This window comes from Ranitomeya imitator, chromosome 4 (genome assembly GCF_032444005.1).
Source record: "Ranitomeya imitator isolate aRanImi1 chromosome 4, aRanImi1.pri, whole genome shotgun sequence".
Lineage (NCBI taxonomy): Eukaryota > Metazoa > Chordata > Amphibia > Anura > Dendrobatidae > Ranitomeya > Ranitomeya imitator.
The window spans coordinates 685679073-685698740 of record NC_091285.1 but is presented as its reverse complement, the minus strand read 5'-3'; the positions used below and the strand labels follow the sequence as shown (position 1 = coordinate 685698740).

The 19668-nt window shown below is 41.9% G+C and overlaps 2 protein-coding genes across 2 annotated transcripts in view; both read right to left on the bottom strand.

Moving 5' to 3' along the window:
- The window catches only part of LOC138674700 (extracellular calcium-sensing receptor-like), an 81412-nt gene extending 73835 nt beyond the window's left edge, over nt 1–7577 (bottom strand). The window contains exon 1 of the mRNA XM_069762516.1: nt 7504–7577. Coding sequence (XP_069618617.1) covers nt 7504–7577 — 74 coding nt within the window. The remainder of the gene's footprint in view (nt 1–7503) is intronic.
- Nucleotides 7578–8145: 568 nt separating this feature from the next.
- Nucleotides 8146–19668, bottom strand: part of LOC138674699 (extracellular calcium-sensing receptor-like) — a 41879-nt gene continuing 30356 nt past the window's right edge. The window contains exons 7-8 of the mRNA XM_069762515.1: nt 11015–11138; nt 8146–9059 (exon numbers count right to left, since the gene is read on the bottom strand). Of these exons, the coding sequence (XP_069618616.1) occupies nt 8146–9059; nt 11015–11138 (1038 nt within the window). The remainder of the gene's footprint in view (nt 9060–11014; nt 11139–19668) is intronic.

Genomic DNA, 19668 nt, shown 5'->3' with positions numbered 1-19668 from the left:
ATGAACCCAAATCAACCAAAAAAATAAATAGGCTTTCTATGGCCCACTATTTGTGAGAGAGATGGCACGCTCAGGACTGGCACACAAGCCCAGAGGCCAATATTAATCTCCCACTTTTTTTTTTTTTCCAGGGAAAATTTATAAACCCAATAAAATAATAAAAAAATAGGCTTTCTATGGCCCACTATCTGAGAGAGAGAGAGATGGCACGCTTAGGACTGGCACACAAGCCTAAAGGCCAATATTAATCTCCCACTGATTGATTTATTGATTTTTTCAGGTAGAATTTAGAACCCAAATCAAGCAAAAAAATTAATAGGCTTTCTATGGCCCACTGAGTGAGAAATGGCACACACAGGAGTAAGGAGTGGCACACAAGCCCTGAGGCCAATATTTTTCTCCCACTGATTGATGTTGTGATTTTTTCTGGTAGATTTTGGAACCCAAATCAAGCAAAAAAATAAATAGGCTTTCTATGGCCCACTGAGTGAGAGATGGCACAGACAGGGATGGCACTCTAGCAGAAATGTCAATCTTAATCTCCCACAAAAAAAAAAAAAAAGGAACTGTCCTTCAATTACTATCTCCCTGCAGTAATCTCAGCCAGGTATGGCAGGCAGCAATAAGGAGTGGACTGACGCACAAATTAAATAAAAAGTGTGGACAAACAAACAAGATAGCTGTGCAGAAAGGAAGGAACAAGAGGATTTGTGCTTTGAAAAAAGCAGTTGCTTTGCACAGCGGCGTACACACAGCAATGCAGCTATCAGGGAGCCTTCTAGGGCAGCCCAATGAGCTACAGCGCTGAGGAAAAAAAAAAAAAAGGAGCTTCCACTGTCCCTGCACACCGAAGGTGGTGTTGGGCAGTGGAAATCGCTACAGCACAAGCGGTTTTGTGGTTAATGGACCCTGCCTAACGCTATCCCTGCTTCTGACAAAGCGGCAGCAACCTCTCCCTAAGCTCAGATCAGCAGCAGTAACATGGCGGTTGGCGGGAACTCCCCTTTATAGCCCCTGTGACGCCGCAGACAGCAAGCCAATCACTGCAATGCCCTTCTCTAAGATGGTGGGGACCAGGACCTATGTCATCACGCTGCCCACACTCTGCGTTTACCTTCATTGGCTGAGAAATGGCGCTTTTCGCGTCATTGAAACGCGACTTTGGCGCGAAAGTCGCGTACCGCATGGCCGACCACGCACAGGGGTCGGATCGGGTTTCATGAAACTCGACTTCGCCAAAAGTCGGCGACTTTTGAAAATGTTCGACCCGTTTCGCTCAACCCTAATAAGGATGTTTGGAAATTGTTAGAGCTAAAAAAAGGTGAAATGAGACGAGGTACTAGGTAGACCTCCCAATAATCTTTTCAGGGATCTACAAGTTTTAGTCCATAATCTGAGTAATAATAAATCTAAGCCCTTTCAGTCAAGGAAATGCCCAAAGATGGCAGCTGATTCCACCTCCCTATGTTGTCCTTCAAGAGACGATGTCCACCATATGTGTGCAGCCTTTAAGTTGATGCATAAGTAGTCAGTGAATGGTTATGTGCTGTATAGAATCTGACAAGTGTTTTTAATTGTCCAACTTTTGACTAGCATTAAAGGGGTATGACATTTAAGAAACTTCAAGAATATTTTTAATACTCACTTGAAATTCTTACTTTTCCTTGACCTAACTCCAATTTCCACCTTGTCACGTAAAGCTGTTCGCAAGTGTCTCAGTACCAGAGTCTAAAACATCTTGGAAGAGGAATGCATTATGCCATTATATATGTACATAAATGTGCATATATATATGCCTTTGCATATTGAGATTTATCCCCTTTGGGTATTCAAGCAGATTCTCTATAGACCTGAGATCACGGAGCTCGGCTTCTGAGAAAGAAATTACCCAGAAGGTTCTGCAGATGTGACCTCCCAGTTGTATAGTCACGCATTATCTCTGTGAAATTACTAGGATAACCCAAAGTTTACGTAATGTATGACGAATGTAATATACGATAGTAATGTCATCTACGAATTTGGAGCAGGGAAGTTTGATAGTGTAGAATTGGGTTGGAGCATTTGGGACAGCTCATTTTGATATCCCCAAGAAAAGTCTAAGGTTATCCATAAGACGGTATAAAATATAAAATAATAAGCAAAGAGACTTAAAAAAAGTCTTCCCCCAGGCCAACTACAATGTTTATTGACTTGTACACTAGGAAGGGTTTTTACATAAAGGAAAACAAACTAGGGCTAAATTTTATTACTTAATCAAAACAAAGTAAAATTCTCTATTGTTTTACAGATGGGATGTTAATTTTGAGATGTTAATTTTAGTGATGGACGAACCCCCCGATGTTTTTGTAATGTTCGAGTTCGGGGCCGGAGATGACACAAACTTGCGGCCAAACCCCAAACTCGGACTTTACATATACGAGATGGGGCAGGGGGTGGGGTTGGGGGCTGTAAAAAAAAAGCTGAAAATTAATAATAAACATTATAATTATACTTAGCTGTCCAGCGATGCGTCCTCCCGTCCTGCAGTGTCCCAGCCGCATCTGCTACCTGAGCCGCTCATTAACTGCCAGCAGTATTCACTGCACTCGGCGGTCTTCGGCTTTTTCTGGCAGTGTTCGTGCGGTGAGATAAATTGAAATAATTTCCTTTTTTATTGACTTTCCATTGGATTATTATGACATCAGAATTGGTTTGAGTCTGCTATCAACATGTGCATCCAAAATATTGATGACAGAATACAGTTGCTTAACCACTTTACCCCTGAAGGTGGTAAATTACCAGGCCAATTTTTACAATTCTGACCACTGTCAATTTATGAGGTAATAATTCTGGAACACTTTAAGGGATCCTGGTGATTCTGAGAATGTTTTTCGTGACATATTCTACTTTTTGATAGTGGTAAAATTTCTTTGCTATGACTTACGTTTATTTGTGGAAAAAATGGAAATTTGTCAAAAATTTAGAAAATTTCAGTTTTCCAAATTTGAATTTTCATGTCCTTAAATCACAGAGATATGTCACACAAAATCTATATATATAATTGTCTAAGGGTTTTTCTGTCTGTCTGTCCTGGAAATCAGGCCTCGACCAATCAGCGACGGGCACAGCATGGCGACGATGATGTCATAAAGGTTGCCTCGACCAATCAGCGACGGGCACAGTCTGCCGCGAATTCGCCTCGACCAATCAGCGATGGGCACAGTATCGACGTAGATGTCATAATGGTTGCCATGGCGACGATGATGTCATAAAGGTTGCCTCGACCAATCAGCGACGGGCACAGTCTGCGGCGAATTCTGGAATCATCATTGTCCATATACTACGGGGACATGCATATTCTAGAATACCCGATGCGTTAGAATCGGGCCACAATCTAGTAGTTAATAAATTACATTTCCCACATATCTACTTTACATCAGCACAATTTTGGAGCCAATTTTTTTTGTTAGGAAGTTATAAGGGTTAAAAGTTGACCATCATTTTTACAACAACATTTACATAATCATCCCCATGCTGTATAAACTGTCAGCTCTGCACTGACAGGGAAAGTTGCTGATTATGCACTGGGCATGGTGAGCAAGTTTCCTAGCCCTGGTGACCCGGATATTGTCATGATGACATTTGGATTACCATGGTAATGATCGGGACCTCAAATCACGCAGCAGGGTATCCAATCCAATTTTTAATACATCACTTGGTGAGTGCCACCTTTTCTTTTTTCTTGCATGTTCAATACGAATTACTGTTTGGTAGAGCACCACAGCGCGATTGTAGTCCACCGTTGGTCCGATTGCCATGAGAGACTTTGATTGTTGCAGTAAATTGCTCACTTGAAGGCCATCTAAAACCACCTATCCTGGTGCCGTCATACTTTATTCTTCTTTTTATATGGACATACATACATACACTCAACTTTATATATCTAGATAACTAGCTGTACTACTCAGCTTCGCCCGGATTAATAACTGCTGTTAGCACAATAGAAGGTGTTAACAAAAATTTATTCTGCACACAAAAACCACAAGACAAATAGATAGAAATGTAATTATTAAAATGAAAGAACTGTTTTCATGTCTGCAAGCCTCGCTTCCCTCTCCTCAGAAAGTTCATTGGCCCTTGAGGAAGCAGCTGCTGTTCTCATGTGTGTCAGCCTTGTTTCTCGGTCTTCACATTTTTAATTGGCCCGTAATTCAGCTTTTCTTTTCGCATCAGCTGACATTCGTGCCATGGAATTCCTTTTCTTATGAGGCATTATTGTCGTAAAAATAGTCTGTAACTGGCAGTTTCTATATCCTCTCACATAGAGGTAATGTGACTGACATCAGCCTTTCCACCAACACACCCTAACTGACATGCTATTACCTCACACAAGCTTTCTTATACTGAGAATGTCCCTTGTTGCCTATATTAACCAATCAGAGCTCAGATTAATTAACTGTAGCAAAATAGAAGCTGAACTGTGATTGTGTGCTATTGGCAGCCTGATAAATCCCCAGCCAACAGGAAGCCCTCCCCCTGGCAGTATATATTAGCTCACACATACACATAATAGACAGGTCATGTGACTGACAGCTGCCGGATTTCCTATATGGTACATTTGTTGCTCTTGTAGTTTGTCTGCTTATTAATCAGATTTTTATCTTTGAAGGATAAAACCAGACTTGTGTGCGTTTTAGGGTGAGTTTCATGAGTCAAGTTGTGTGTGTTGAGTTGCGTGTGGCGACATGCATGTAACGACTTTTGTGAGATGAGTTTTGTGTGGCGACATGCGTGTAGCAACTTTTTTTGTGTCGAGTTGCATGTGACAGGTTAGTGCAACAAGTTGTGTGCAGCAAGTTTTGCGCATGGCGAGTTTTGCGCGTGGTGAGTTTTATGTGTGGTGCGTTTTGAGTATGTGCAAGTTTTGTGTGAGGCAACTTTTGCATGTGTTGCAACTTTTTTGCATGGGGCAATTTTTTCCACGTGTGCAAGTTTTGCGTGTGGCAAGTTTTTCATGAGGTGAGTTTTGCACGTGTGGCTAGTTTTGCGTGAGCCTAGTTTTGCATGTGGCGAGTTTTACATGTGGCAAGTTTTGCGCTTGGAAATTTTTAAGCAGTGACCTTTGTGTTTCGACTTTTATGTGGCGAGGTTGGTGTATGTGTGGTGAAATGTGTGCTGAGGGTGGTATATGTGTTCAAGCATGTGGTAGTGTGTGGCGCATTTTGTGTGTGTTCATATCCCCGTGTGTGGTGAGTATCCCATGTCGGGGCCCCACCTTAGCATCTGTACGGTATATACTCTTTAACGACCATCGCTCTCATTCTTTAAGTCCCCCTTGTTCACATCTGGCAGCTGTCAATTTGCCTCTAACACTTTTCCTTTCACTTTTTCCCCATTATGCAGATAGGGGCAAAATTGTTTCATGAATTGGAACGTGCAGGGTAAAAATTTCGACTCACAACATAGTCTATGACGCTCTCGGGGTCCAGACGTGTGACTGTGCAAAATTTTGTGGCTGTAGCTGCGACGGTGCAGATGCCAATTCCGGACATACAGTTGTGTTGTTTAACTGTAAAGCGCTGCGGAATATGTTGGCGCTATATAAATAAAGATTATTATTATTATTATTGTGGCCAAAAGTATTGACACCCCTGCAATTCTGTCAGATAATACTCAGTTTCTTCCTGAAAATGATTGCAATCACAAATTCTTTGTTATTATTATCTTCATTTAATTTGTCTAAAATGAAAAAACACAAAAAGAATTGTCCTATAGCCAAATTGGATATAATTCCACACCAAACATAAAAAGGGGGTGGACAAAAGTATTGGCACTGTTCGAAAAATCATGTGATGCTTCTCTAATGTGTGTAATTAACAGCACCTGTAACTTACCTGTGGCACCTAACAAGTGTTGGCAATAACTAAATCACACTTGCAGCCAGTTGACATGGATTAAAGTTGACTCAACCTCTGTCCTGTGTCCTTGTGTGTACAACATTGAGCATGGAGAAAAGAAAGAAGACCAAATAACTGTCTGAGGACTTGAGAAACCAAATTGTGAGTAAGCATGAGCAATCTAAAGGCTACAAGTCCATCTCCAAAGACCTGAATGTTCCTGTGTCTACCGTGCGCAGTGTCATCAAGAAGTTTAAAGCCCATGGCACTGTGGCTAACCTCCCTAGATGTGGACGGAAAAGAAAAATTGACAAGAGATTTAAACGCAAGATTGTGAGGATGTTGGATAAAGAACCTCGACTAACATCCAAACAAGTTCAAGCTGCCCTGCAGTCCAAGGGTACAAGAGTGTGAACCCGTACTATCCGTCGGCGTCTGAATGAAAAGGGACTGTATGGTAGGAGATGCAGGAAGACCTCACTTCTTACCCCGAGACATGGCTGGAGTTTGCCAAAACTTACCTAAAAGCCTAAAACGTTTTGGAAGAATGTTCTCTGGTCAGATGAGACAAAAGTAGAGCTTTTTGGAAAAAGGCATCAACACAGAGTTTACAGGAGAAAAAAAAGAGGCATTCAAAGAAAAGAACACGGTCCCTACAGTCAAACATGGTGGAGGTTCCCTGATGTTTTGGGGTTGCTTTGCTGCCTCTGGCACTGGACTGCTTGACCGTGTGCATGGCATTATGAAGTCTGATGACTACCAACAAATTTTGCAGCATAATGTAGGACCCAGTGTGAGAAAGCTGGGTCTCCCTCAGAGGTCATGGGTCTTCCAGCAGGACAATGACCCAAAACACACTTCAAAAAGCACTAGAAAATGGTGTGAGAGAAAGCACTGGAGACTTCTAAGGTGGCCCGCAATGAGTCCAGGCCTGAATCCCGTAGAACACCTGTGGAGAGATCTAAAAATGGCAGTTTGGAGAAGGCACCCTTCAAATATCAGGGACCTGGAGCAGTTTGCCAAAGTAGAATGGTCTAAAATTCCAGCAGAGCATTGTAAGAAACTCAGTGATGGTTACCGGAAGCGGTTGGTCGCAGTTATTTTGGCTAAAGGTTGTGCAACCAAGTATTAGGCTGAGGGTGCCAATACTTTTGTCTGGCCCATTTTTGGAATTTTGTGTGAAATGATCAATGTTTTGGGTTTTTTCATTTAAGACAAATTAAATGAGATAATAATACCAAAGAGTATGTGATTGCAATCATTTTCAGAAAGAAACTGAGTATTATCTGACAGAATTGCAGGGGTGTCAATACTTTTGGCCACAACTGTACACACACACACACACACACACACACACATTCAGCTTTACATATTAGATATCATCACAACTTTGTTTCTGGGTTACTTTTTTATAATTTGCATAAAAAATACACTTTCATTCACTTCTATTTTGATTAATATATAGATTTTTTTTCTAATTGTTCTGCAGAACCTAATACTGACCTGGAAAGCTTTATGTATTTGAATTGGGCAGTATCAAGCACAGTTCTCGAATGAAGCTGATCAGTGATGGAACTAGAGAAGAGCGACCTGATTTACAGAACCTTGATACATCGACCACCTCTACTTTCCGGAATCTCCGATATCTCTTTTGTTTGCTAGATTTATCATGTATTCATCATACCACATTGATGACAACATGGTAGACCAACACTTTAAGAAAGAAATCAGGGATTCTGAAAGGTAAAAGATGGTTTTCAATATTACCCCATTGTAATCAATCAATGTAAAAGTCTTAGATATGTTAAGGGGTTCTTGCTAAATACATTGTTCACCAGTTTAGTTGAAAAATGTATGACCCTTGGGTGTCCAGCTGCAAAGTCTCCTGCAAATCCTGAGAATGGTGGTCTCAAAATTCCATGCATGGTCATCATGATATCAATTTAGCACTATGTGAGATTGAGAAAAGAGTTATCTTAGCCAAACTGCTATGCATTAATAGAGCAGCTATGGAGAATTCTTAGGTTTATGGCACCCATTGAAAGTCATGCAACAAGCAAAAGCTTAGAACCGAGAATTCAAAACAAAACAACTAAAGGACAAGATGTTGCCATTAGCTAAGTAGCTGTTTCATACATGAAACTTTGGGACTCCATTCTCAGGATTAGGAAGGATGGCACAAGCCATCATACATTAATCACCTATATTGTTGATAAGTGATAAATATTTTTAAAAACGACCATCCCTACAATGGCCAAGAAGACAAAAGTTACACATTTTTTAAAACAAATTTTGATTTCATTAGATATTTTCTAGTATTCTTATCAGGCCTGAACAATAATATAAAACATTTAGGGAGAAACATGCAAAGGATTAGAGCCCAACTTGAGGAAAGGATGGCAAAAATCTCCATTGCCACAGTGTATTTTCCTTGTGCACTCAAAGAAGCTGGGATGTAAGATATCCAGACACTCAGAAAGGCCATCATGCTGAATGTAATAAACTGGGCTTCATTGAAGGTATCAGGAAGCCTACGAGCCAAGAAGGCAACAACAAAACTTATGGTGGCCAGAAGGAACAGATAACCTAACATGGTCCAGAAGGCAATGGCTGAGCCTTCGTTGCACTCAGCAATAATGATGGATTGAACCTGGAAACTGTATTGAGGAAATGGAGGAGTAAGAGATAACCAAGCAATGCAAAATATGAACTGAATAAAAAAACAACTAAAAATAATAAAGTAGGACATTTGAGGACTAGCACACTTAGTCAAACTGGTGCCTGGTCTGGAAGCCATAAATACAAAAACAACCAAAAGGGTTTTAGCCAAAATACAAGAGATACATAGGGTGAAAACCAGTCCAAAAGCAATTTGACGTAATTTACATTTGTCAGATGAAGGGTAACCAATGAAAGCCAAAGAACAGAGAAAACACAAGGACAACGATATCAGAAGAAGGCAACTCAAAGAAAGGTTGTTGGCTTTAACTAAGGGGCTGTTTTTATGCCGGATGAATAGCCTCAAGATCAAACTAGGGATCAAAGATGATACAACGCTGGCAATCATCAAAGTAGTACCCAATGAATCTTCATAGGAAAGATAATCTAAAGGCTTTTGAAGACATTTGGACTTCTGATGATTCGGCCACATATCCCTTGGACACATGAAGCAATAGAGAGCATCTGAAAGATACAATTAACAAGCAAAAGTTAAAAGACAATCCTTCTAAAGCTCTGCAGTGTATGGCTATCAATGCTTTATTTTTACTGTCTATTGTTCCAAGATTTTCCATGGTATATACAGTAGGTTTAAGATCCACACTCACTTTTTCAAAATCTTACAAGCCTTTTTGTTCAAGTGAAGTACAGTGCATATCTTAAGTTTTCTCAAAGGAATACCTACTTTGGAGGCAGCTCTTGAAACAAGGGTCCTCTTAAAAGAAATAGCCTTGTCCAGGATGTACCAACATCATTTTTTAGAAGGCAGGACCCAATGCAAGACTTGTAGATTATATTGCCACTAGCCAGCAAAATTGACTCTTGTTTTCACCAGAAAACCCTTCATGGAATGTTTGCATTATGGTGTTTTCAGGATCTGAATCTCAGTTGAAACTAATTATTAATATCTAGCAAGTTGTTAAAAAACAGCAATTCGAGAGGGCCTCAACAAAAATCAGGAAGTCTATTCTGTACTCTCCAAGAGTCCAGACATTACAACTTTGGAGAAGCATCTACCTACACCATTACATTGGATAAAGATAATTCTTGTAGATAAGGAACCATCGGGATAACAAAGGTCATACATACAGTGAAGGAATTAAATATTTGATTATTTGCTGATTTTGTAAGTTTGCCCAATGACCGAGACATGAACAGTCTATAATTTTAAGGGTAGGTTAATTTTAACATTGAGAGATAGAATATCAAAAATAAAATGGAGAAAATCACATTGTATAAATTATATACATTTATTTGCATTTTGCAGTGAGAAATAAATATTTGATCCCTCTGGCAAACAAGACTTAATACTTGGTGGTAAAACCCTTGTTCGTAAGCATAGCAGTCAGACTTTTTTGGAATAGGAGTAGGAATTTCGGTCCACTCCTCTTTGCAGATCTTCTCTAAACCATTAAAATTTTGAGACTGTCGCTTGGCAACTCGGAGCTTCAACTCCCTCCATAAGTTTTCTATGGGATTAAAGATTGGAGACTGGCTAGGCCACTCCATGACCTTACTGTGCTTCTTTTTGACCCGCTCCTTTATTGCCTTGGCTGTATGTTTCGGGTCATTATCTTGCTGGAAGACTCAGCCATGACCCATTTTAATGTCCTGGCGGAGGGAAGGAGGTTGTCACTCAGGATTTTACGGTACACGGCTCCATCCATTCTCCCATTGATGCAGTGAAGTAGCCCTGTGCTCATAGCAGAGAAACACCCCCAAAACATAATGTTTCCACCTCCATGCTAGACAGTGGGGATGGTGTTCTTTGGATCATAGGCAGCATTTCTCTTCCTCCAAAGACGGCGAGTTGAGTTAATGCCAAAGAGCTCAATTTTTGTCTCATCTGACCACAGCACCTTCTCCCAATCACTCACAGAATCATCCAGGTGTTCATTGGCAAACTTCAGATGGGCCTGCACATGTGCCTTCTTGAGCAGGGGGACCTTGTGGGCACTGCAGAATTTTAAACCTTTACGGCATAATATGTTACCAATAGTTTTCCTGGTGACTGTGGTCCCAGCTGCCTTGACAACACAGATGTCTTTAATGCAGGTAACAAGTTGATTAGGAGCATCTAACTGGTCTGTAGGAGCCAGAACTCTTAATGGTTGGTTCGGGATCAAATACTAATTTCTCAGTGCAAAATGCAGATAAATTTATATAATTTATACAATGTGATTTTCTGGATTTTGTTTTTGATATTCTATCTTTCAACGTTAAAATTAATCTATCCTTAAAATTATAGACTATTCACTTACAAAATCAGCAAGGGATCAAATAATTATTTCCTTCACTATATGTAGCAATTTGAGATGAGATAAACACCAAGAAAAATACACGACTACAAATGAAAGGCAAGCTAAGAAAGATCAGAGTTGAAGAGTCTTAAGGATGAGAAATAAGGATTATTGACCCACCTGTCTGATTTGAGATCTCGCCTTGTGGACAAGCAATACATTCAAAGCAACAAACTGGTAGTCCTTCCATAGGAGCTTTTCTGAATCCTGGATTACAGCTGTCACTGCAAGCCGAGCCAGGAATCTGGAAAATGATCACATTATTTAAAACTTTATGAAGACTATTATTATTGTCTAAAAGAATTGGCTCATTGTGAAATTCAGATATAGACAAACAATTTTAAAATTTCAGGTAATGTTTTTCCCTACTGCACCCCTAACTTTATTTGATATATCTTCTTTTTCTCACATAAAAAGCCAATAGCAACTGGTAATAAATAATCTTTAATATGTAATAGTCAATGTAGTGTCTTTAGGATTTTCTCCCCCCACATGGATACTTGTCATTTTCTTTGATTGCTAATGTAGATATTTTACTTCTCATTTTATGCCTTAAATGTTTAATATAATAATCTCATACATGTGTAAACGTGAGCCCACTTTGTCTTCCATAAGTTTGAATAAAGTTCTTTTGAAACTACCAAAAATTCTTTGTTATATTCCTCTGCTGTATATATTTTTTTAAATATAGCATTTTATGAAGCCAATGGCTGTTCACCCTAAGCTGCATACAAAGTAATTTTCCTCCTGAATTTCTATCTATTTATTGCCATAATTTAAACTAATTTCTAATATACTAATATTAAATTAAACCTTCCCTACTGTTCCTTAACTACACTTTCTAACTCTTCTTAATTTTCTTTTTAATACTTCCTTTTTTATGACCTTTATTTGAAAATCCCAGTGCATGCTGGGATACTCAACAGAAGATACATCAAGGGCAGAGGATGTGGTCACTGCTGAAGCCTTTGCCCCCTCCCTGAAATGAAGCATCATCATTAGTGTTGAGCATTCCGATACTGCAAGTATCGGGTATCGGCCGATATTTGCTGTATCGAAATTCCGATACCGAGTTCCGATATTTTTGTGATATCGGAAATCGGAATCGGCGTGTGCGGTGCGTAGGGTTCCCAGGGTCTGGAGGAGAGGAAACTCTCCTTCAGGCCCTGGGATCCATATTAATGTAAAAAATAAAGAATAAAAATAATAAATATGGATATACTCACCCCTCTGAAGGACCCTGGCTGTCACCGCTGCGAGCGTCTGGCTCCGTTCCTGAGAATTGCAGAGAGTGAAGGACCTTCGGTGATGTCATGGTCACGTGAGCGGTCACGTGAGCGGTCAGGTGACCGTGACGTCATAGGAAATTCTTAATTTAATTATATTAAAATTTAGTTTAGATTGCATAGAGGTAGATTTACAGCTACTTTGTGTCTCATTTCTTCTGTAACTCCAATTCAAGCTTTCTTATCTCCCAATGGTCTCAGATTTTGTATTAGTCTTTGCCTGATGAAGAGACATGAGTAGTCTCGAAAGTTTGCAATTTGTTACCATCTCCTCAGTTAGCCATTAAAAGGTATCAACCACTGAGGACTCCCAATTCTAAATATTTTTCCAATGGTCTCGGTGATCCAACACAGGATTACCATGTTCTACATTGTGTCAAAAATCAACCAAGGGTCCCTCTACATAAGAGAAGAAAGTCACCCTAATATTTCAATATTGGTGAGATTGACCAACAGTGTAAGAGACCACTTTAGAAAAGATGATTTTGGGTTACAGAAGGATCGGACAATTTACCGTACATTTAAATGCCTAATAGAAACAGAGGATCTTGGCAGCAGCTTTCTTGGTCAAGTCAAACAATCCTGTGTCTAGCCGACAACTACTTGAATTTGTATCGGCACCATTATTATCCTGCAGGTCAATTGATAGGAAATGAACCAGCTTCAACAAACGGTTTTCCTAAAATTAATGACATGACAATGCCTTGGTAACAACATTAATGGAGTTTGTGAAAAGGTTACTGGTAAAATACTGAATGAGAGATATGTGTAACTGAGGATATTAGCCTCAGTGATATGAACCTGGAAAAATACTCTTGCACACTATGCACTGAGAGCGGTTCATCAGCCATATTTAGGACTGCATTTTTGTGGACAGCTGAAGAGTGGGTGGGAGGCTATTCTCCATATGTCCACTCCCGATGTGGTCAAAAAGGTAAATGTCTAGCCTTGGGACTAGGGTTGAGCGAAACGGGTCGATCATTTTCAAAAGTCGCCGACTTTTGGCAAAGTCGGGTTTCATGAAACCCGATCCGACCCCTGTGCGGGGTCGGCCATGCGGTACGCGACTTTCGCGCCAAAGTCGCATTTCAATGACGCGAAAAGCGCCATTTCTCAGCCAATGAAGGTAAACGCAGAGTGTGGGCAGCGTGATGACATAGGTCCTGGTCCCCACCATCTTAGAGAAGGGCATTGCAGTGATTGACTTGCTGTCTGCGGCGTCACAGGGGCTATAAAGGGGCGTTCCCGACGACCGCCATGTTACTGCTGCTGATCTGAGCTTAGGGAGAGGTTGCTGCCGCTTCGTCAGAAGAAGGGATAGCGTTAGGCAGGGTCCATTAACCACCAAACCGCTTGTGCTGTAGCGATTTGCACTGTCCAACACCACCTTCGGTGTGCAGGGACAGTGGAAGCTACATTTTTTTTTTCCCTCAGCGCTGTAGCTCATTGGGCTGCCCTAGAAGGCTCCCTGATAGCTGCATTGCTGTGTGTACGCCGCTGTGCAAACCAACTGCTTTTTTCAAAGCACAAATCCTCTTGTTCCTTCCTTTCTGCACAGCTATCTTTTTGGTTTGTACACACTTTTTATTTAATTTGTGCATCAGTCCACTCCTTATTGCTGCCTGCCATACCTGGCTGAGATTACTGCAGGGAGATAGTAATTGAAGGACAGTTCCTTTTTTTTGTTTTTTGTGGGAGATTAAGATTGGCATTTCTGCTAGAGTGCCATCCCTGTGTGTGCCATCTCTCACTCAGTGGGCCATAGAAAGCCTATTTATTTTTTTGCTTTATTTGGGTACTAAATTCTACCTGAAAAAAATCAATAAATCAATCAGTGGGAGATTAATATTGGCCTTTGGGCTTGTGTGCCAGTCCTAAGCGTGCCATCTCTCTCTCTCAGATAGTGGGCCATAGAAAGCCTATTTATTATTTTTTTTATTGGGTTTATAAATTTTCCCTGAAAAAAAAAAAAAAAAAGTGGGAGATTAATATTGGCCTCTGGGCTTGTGTGCCAGTCCTGAGCATGCCATCTCTCTCACAAATAGTGGGCCATAGAAAGCCTATTTATTTTTTTGGTTGATTTGGGTTCTAAATTCTACCTGAAAAAATCAATAAATCAATCAGTGGGAGATTAATATTGCCCTTTCTGCTTGTGTGCCAGTCTTGACTCCTGGGTGTGCCATCTCTCTCTCTCTCTCCAATTGTGGGCCATAGAAAGCTTATTATTTTTTTTGCTTGATTTGGGTTCCAAAATCTACCTGAAAAAATCACTAAATCAATCAGTAGGAGATAAATATTGGCCTCTGGGCTTGTGTGCCACTCCTGACTCCTGTGTGCGTCATCTCTCACTCAGTGGGCCATAGAAAGCCTATTTTTTGTTTTATTTGTTTTCTAAATTCTCCCTGAAAAAATCATTTTATTTTATTTGGTTTCTAAATTCTTCCTGAAAAAATCATTTTTTTATTATTTTTTTTTTCTAAAGTCTCCCTGAAAAAAAAAAAAAATCAAATCAGTGGGAGATTAATATTGCCCTTTCTGCTTGTGTGCCAGTCTTGACTCCTGGGTGTGCCATCTCTCTCTCTCTCTCCAATTGTGGGCCATAGAAAGCCTATTATTTTTTTTGCTTGATTTGGGTTCCAAAATCTACCTGAAAAAATCACTAAATCAATCAGTGGGAGATAAATATTGGCCTCTGGGCTTGTGTGCCACTCCTGACTCCTGTGTGCGTCATCTTTCACTCAGTGGGCCATAGAAAGCCTATTTTTTGTTTTATTTGTTTTCTAAATTCTCCCTGAAAAAATCATTTTATTTTATTTGGTTTCTAAATTCTTCCTGAAAAAGTCTTTTTTTTTTATTATTTTTTTTTTCTAAAGTCTCCCTGAAAAAAAAAAAAGAATCAAATCAGTGGGAGATTAATATTGCCCTTTCTGCTTGTGTGCCAGTCTTGACTCCTGGGTGTGCCATCTCTCTCTCTCTCCAATTGTGGGCCATAGAAAGCCTATTATTTTTTTAGCTTGATTTGGGTTCCAAAATCTACCTGAAAAAATCACTACATCAATCATTGGGAGAACAATATTGGCCTCTGGGCTTGTGTGCCACTCCTGACTCCTGTGTGCGTCATCTCTCACTCAGTGGGCCATAGAAAGCCTATTTTTTGTTTTATTTGTTTTCTAAATTCTCCCTGAAGAAATCATTTTATTTTATTTGGTTTCTAAATTCTTCCTGAAAAAATCATTTTATTCTATTATATTTTTTTTCTAAAGTCTCCCTGAAAAAAAAAAAAAAAATCAAATCAGTGGGAGATTAATATTTACATTTGTGCTTCAGTGACAGTCCTGCGTGTGTGGCATCTCTCTCATTTGTTGCCACCAAACACAGAGTGTGTAACATTGTGCCTGATTTTCGTTGTGGTCTCACCCACCTGTAAAGGAGTAGCTAAATCATACTGAAGTTATAGCTCACCGTGTAAGTTGTGTGACAGCAACAAATACCGTTAGTTTGGTTACGTTTTTAAAACAATGAGGAAGTCTGGTGGAAGAGGTCGTGGCTGGGGGCGTTCATTGTCAGCTGGTAATGAGGGTAGTGGTAGTGGTGGAGCATCAGGTGGTCGTGGGAAAAAAAATATTGCACCTAAGTCTGGAGCTGTGGAGCCAGGTTCGTCGTCTGGCTACACAAGGCCTCGAACGCTCCTTTTTCTGGGAGTAGGAAAACCGCTTTTAAAGCCGGAGCAGCAAGAGCAAGTTTTGGCTTATCTTGCTGACTCTTTTGCCTCCTCTCGTGAAACTGGTAACTGTAAAAGCAGCGCGTCGTTAGTGGATGTTCACGGTCAGGGACAAGTCGCTTCCTTGTCCTCTTCAGCAAAAACAACAACAGAGAAGAATGCAGCAGGCGACACAACGGGTTACTCCATGGAGCTCTTTACACATACCGTCCCTGGCTTAGAAAGTGAAGCAGTTAACAGTCCATGCCCATTACAAGTTGAATCTGACATGGAGTGCACTGATGCACAGCCACAGCCAGACTACTATGCTGGTCCTTTGACTCAGACCACAACATTGCCCTCGCAGGGTAATGATCAAGAATCAGACCCTGATGAGACTATGTTGCCCCATCACGAATGCTATACCACCGACCGACACGGTGACACAGACGAAGTTGCACACGAGCTACAAGAAGAGGTAATAGATGACCCAGTTCTTGACCCCGATTGGCAGCCATTGGGGAACAGGGTGCAGGCGGCAGCAGTTCTGAAGCAGAGGAGGAGGGGCCGCAGCAGGCATCAACATCGCAACTGTTTCCATCTGCCGGGCCCGTATCTTGCCCAAAACGCGTGGCAAAGCCAAAACCTGTTGGAGGACAGCGTGGCCATCCGGTTAAAGCTCAGTCTGCAATGCCTGAAAAGGTATCCGATGCTACACTTTATGCAGTATTAGCCCTCTGTGTCTGTACTGCTACATACTTAGGCAGTTAACTGGTTCATGCAGCTTTACATGAACACCTGAGCCTTACACTATAGCTGGTCCGAATAACTAAAGCAATTGTTACCATCCACCTCTCGTGTCTCCCCTTTTCCCCATAGTTTGTAAGCTTGCGAGCAGCGGGGCCCTCACTCCTCCTGGTATCTGTTTTGAACTGTATTTCTGTTACGCTGTAATGTCTATTGTCTGAACAAGTCCCCTCTATAATTTGTAAAGCGCTGCGGAATATGTTGGTGCTATATAAATAAAAATTATTATTATTATTATTAGAAAGAGTGCAGTCTGGCATTTTTTTAAACAACATCCAATTGATCAGCGCAAAGTCATCTGTCAAAAATGTTCAACTACCTTAAGCAGAGGGCAGAATCTGAAAAGTCTCAATACAAGTTGCATGCATAGACATTTAACCACCATGCATTTGCAAGCTTGGACTAACTACCAAACGTCCCTTAAGGTTGTAGCACCCTCGGCCAATGAAGCTAGTCATCAACGCAACATCCTTTCCGGCAGTGTAGGGCCACCATTTTCCGCACCACCTGCAGTATCTGTGCAGGTTTCTTTGCCAGGCCAAAGCAGTCAGGGTCAGGGAATCACCAGTTTCGTAGTAGGAAACACTGCATCTAGGGCACCGGCGGCAACAATACCATCTCCCACCGTCTCTCAGTCTGCCATGTCCACCGGCACCCCCGCTAGTTCCACGATCTCCAGCTCTCCAGTCCAGCTCACCCTACATGAGACTATGGTTAGAAAAAGGAAGTACTTAGCCTCGCATCCGCGTACACAGGGTTTGAACGCCCACATAGCTAGACTAATCTCGTTAGAGATGATGCCCTACCGGTTAGTTGAAAGCAAAGCTTTCAAAGCCCTGATGGACTACGCTGTACCACGCTACGAGCTACCCAGTCAACACTTTTTTTCCAGAAAAGCCATCCCAGCCCTCCACCAGCATGTTAAAGAGCGCATCGTCCATGCATTCAGGCAATCTGTGAGCACAAAGGTGCACCTGACAACAGATGCATGGACCAGTAGGCATGGCCAGGGACGTTACGTGTCCATCACGGCACACTGGGTGAATGTTGTGGATGCAGGGTCCACAGGGGACAGCAAGTTTGGGACAGTTCTGCCTAGCCCACAGTCTAGGAAACAGTTGGCTGTAGCCGTTCGCACCCCCTCCTCCTCCTCCTCGTCCTCCTGCAGAAGCGAGAGCTCGTCCACAGACCGCAGTCGCACAACCACTCCATCCGCAGCTGCCACTGTTGCACACCAGGTCTCCTATTATGGGGCAGCTACTAGCAAACGTCAGCAGGCTGTATTGGCTATGAAGTGTTTGGGCGACAACAGACACACCGCGGAAGTTCTGTCCGAGTTCTTGCAGAAAGAAACGCAGTCGTGGCTGGGCACTGTAGATCTTGAGGCAGGCAAGGTAGTGAGTGATAACAGAAGGAATTTCATGGCTGCCATCTCCCTTTCCCAACTGAAACACATTCCTTGCCTGGCTTACACCTTAAACCTGGTGGTGCAGTGCTTCCTGAAAAGTTATCCGGGGTTATCCGACCTGCTCCTCAAAGTGCGTGGACTTTGCTCACATATCCGCCGTTCGCCCGTACACTCCAGCCGTATGCAGACCTATCAGCGTTCTTTGAACCTTCCCCAGCATCGCCTAATCATAGACGTTGCAACAAGGTGGAACTCAACACTGCACATGCTTCAGAGACTGTGCGAACAGAGCATGTTTTTGTGGGAGGATACACATACACGGGCAGGCAGTAGGATGGCAGACATGGAGTTGTCAGGTGTGCAGTGGTCGAAGATTCAAGACATGTGTCAAGTCCTTCAGTGTTTTGAGGAATGCACACGGCTGGTTAGTGCAGACAACGCCATAATAAGCATGAGCATCCCCCTAATGTGTCTGCTGATGCAAAGTTTGACGTACATAAAGGATCAGGCGTCTGCAGCTGAGGAAGAGGAAAGCCTTGATGACAGTCAGCCATTGCCTGGCCAGGGCAGTGTACAGGACGAGGTAGCGGGTGAAGAGGAGGAGGACGAGGAGGATGATGGGGATGATTATATTTTTAATGAGGAAGCTTTTCCGGGGCCACTGGAAATTGTTGGCGCGGCAAGGCCGGGTTCTGGTTTTTGGAGGGACACAAGTGACGTGGATTTGCCTGAAACTGCCCCTCAACCAAGCACAACCGCAGATTTGAGAACTGGAACTTTGGCCCACATGGCGGATTATGCCTTACGTATCCTCAAAAGGGACACACGCATTACTAAAATGATGAACGATGACGATTACTGGTTGGCCTGCCTCCTTGATCCTCGCTATAAAGGCAAATTGCAAAATATAATGCCACATGAGAACTTGGAACTAATATTAGCAACCAAACAATCAACTCTTGTTGACCGTTTGCTTCTGGCATTCCCTGCACACAGCGCCCGTGATCGTTCTCACACGAGCTGCAGGGGCCAGCAGACCAGAGGTGTTAGAGGGGCAGAAATCAGAAGTGGCGTTGGCCAGAGGGGTTTTCTGACCAGGTTGTGGAGTGATTTTGCTATGACCGCAGACAGGACAGGTACTGCAGCATCAATTCAAAGTGACAGGAGACAACATTTGTCCAGTATGGTTACAAACTATTTTTCATCCCTTATCGACGTTCTCCCTCAACCGTCATTCCCATTTGATTACTGGGCATCCAAATTAGACACCTGGCCAGAATTGGCAGAATATGCATTGCAGGAGCTTGCTTGCCCGGCAGCTAGTGTTCTATCAGAAAGAGTATTCAGTGCTGCAGGTTCAATACTAACAGAAAAAAGGACTCGTCTGGCTACCCAAAATGTAGATGATCTAACCTTCATTAAAATGAACCACAACTGGATTTCGAAATCTTTTGCCCCACCTTGCCCGGCTGACACCTAGCTTTCCTATGAAAAGGTCTTGCCTGTGGACTATTCTGAATGACTTTTCCAATCTATTTTCTGCACCTGATTGCCCAGCATACGACATGTTTAC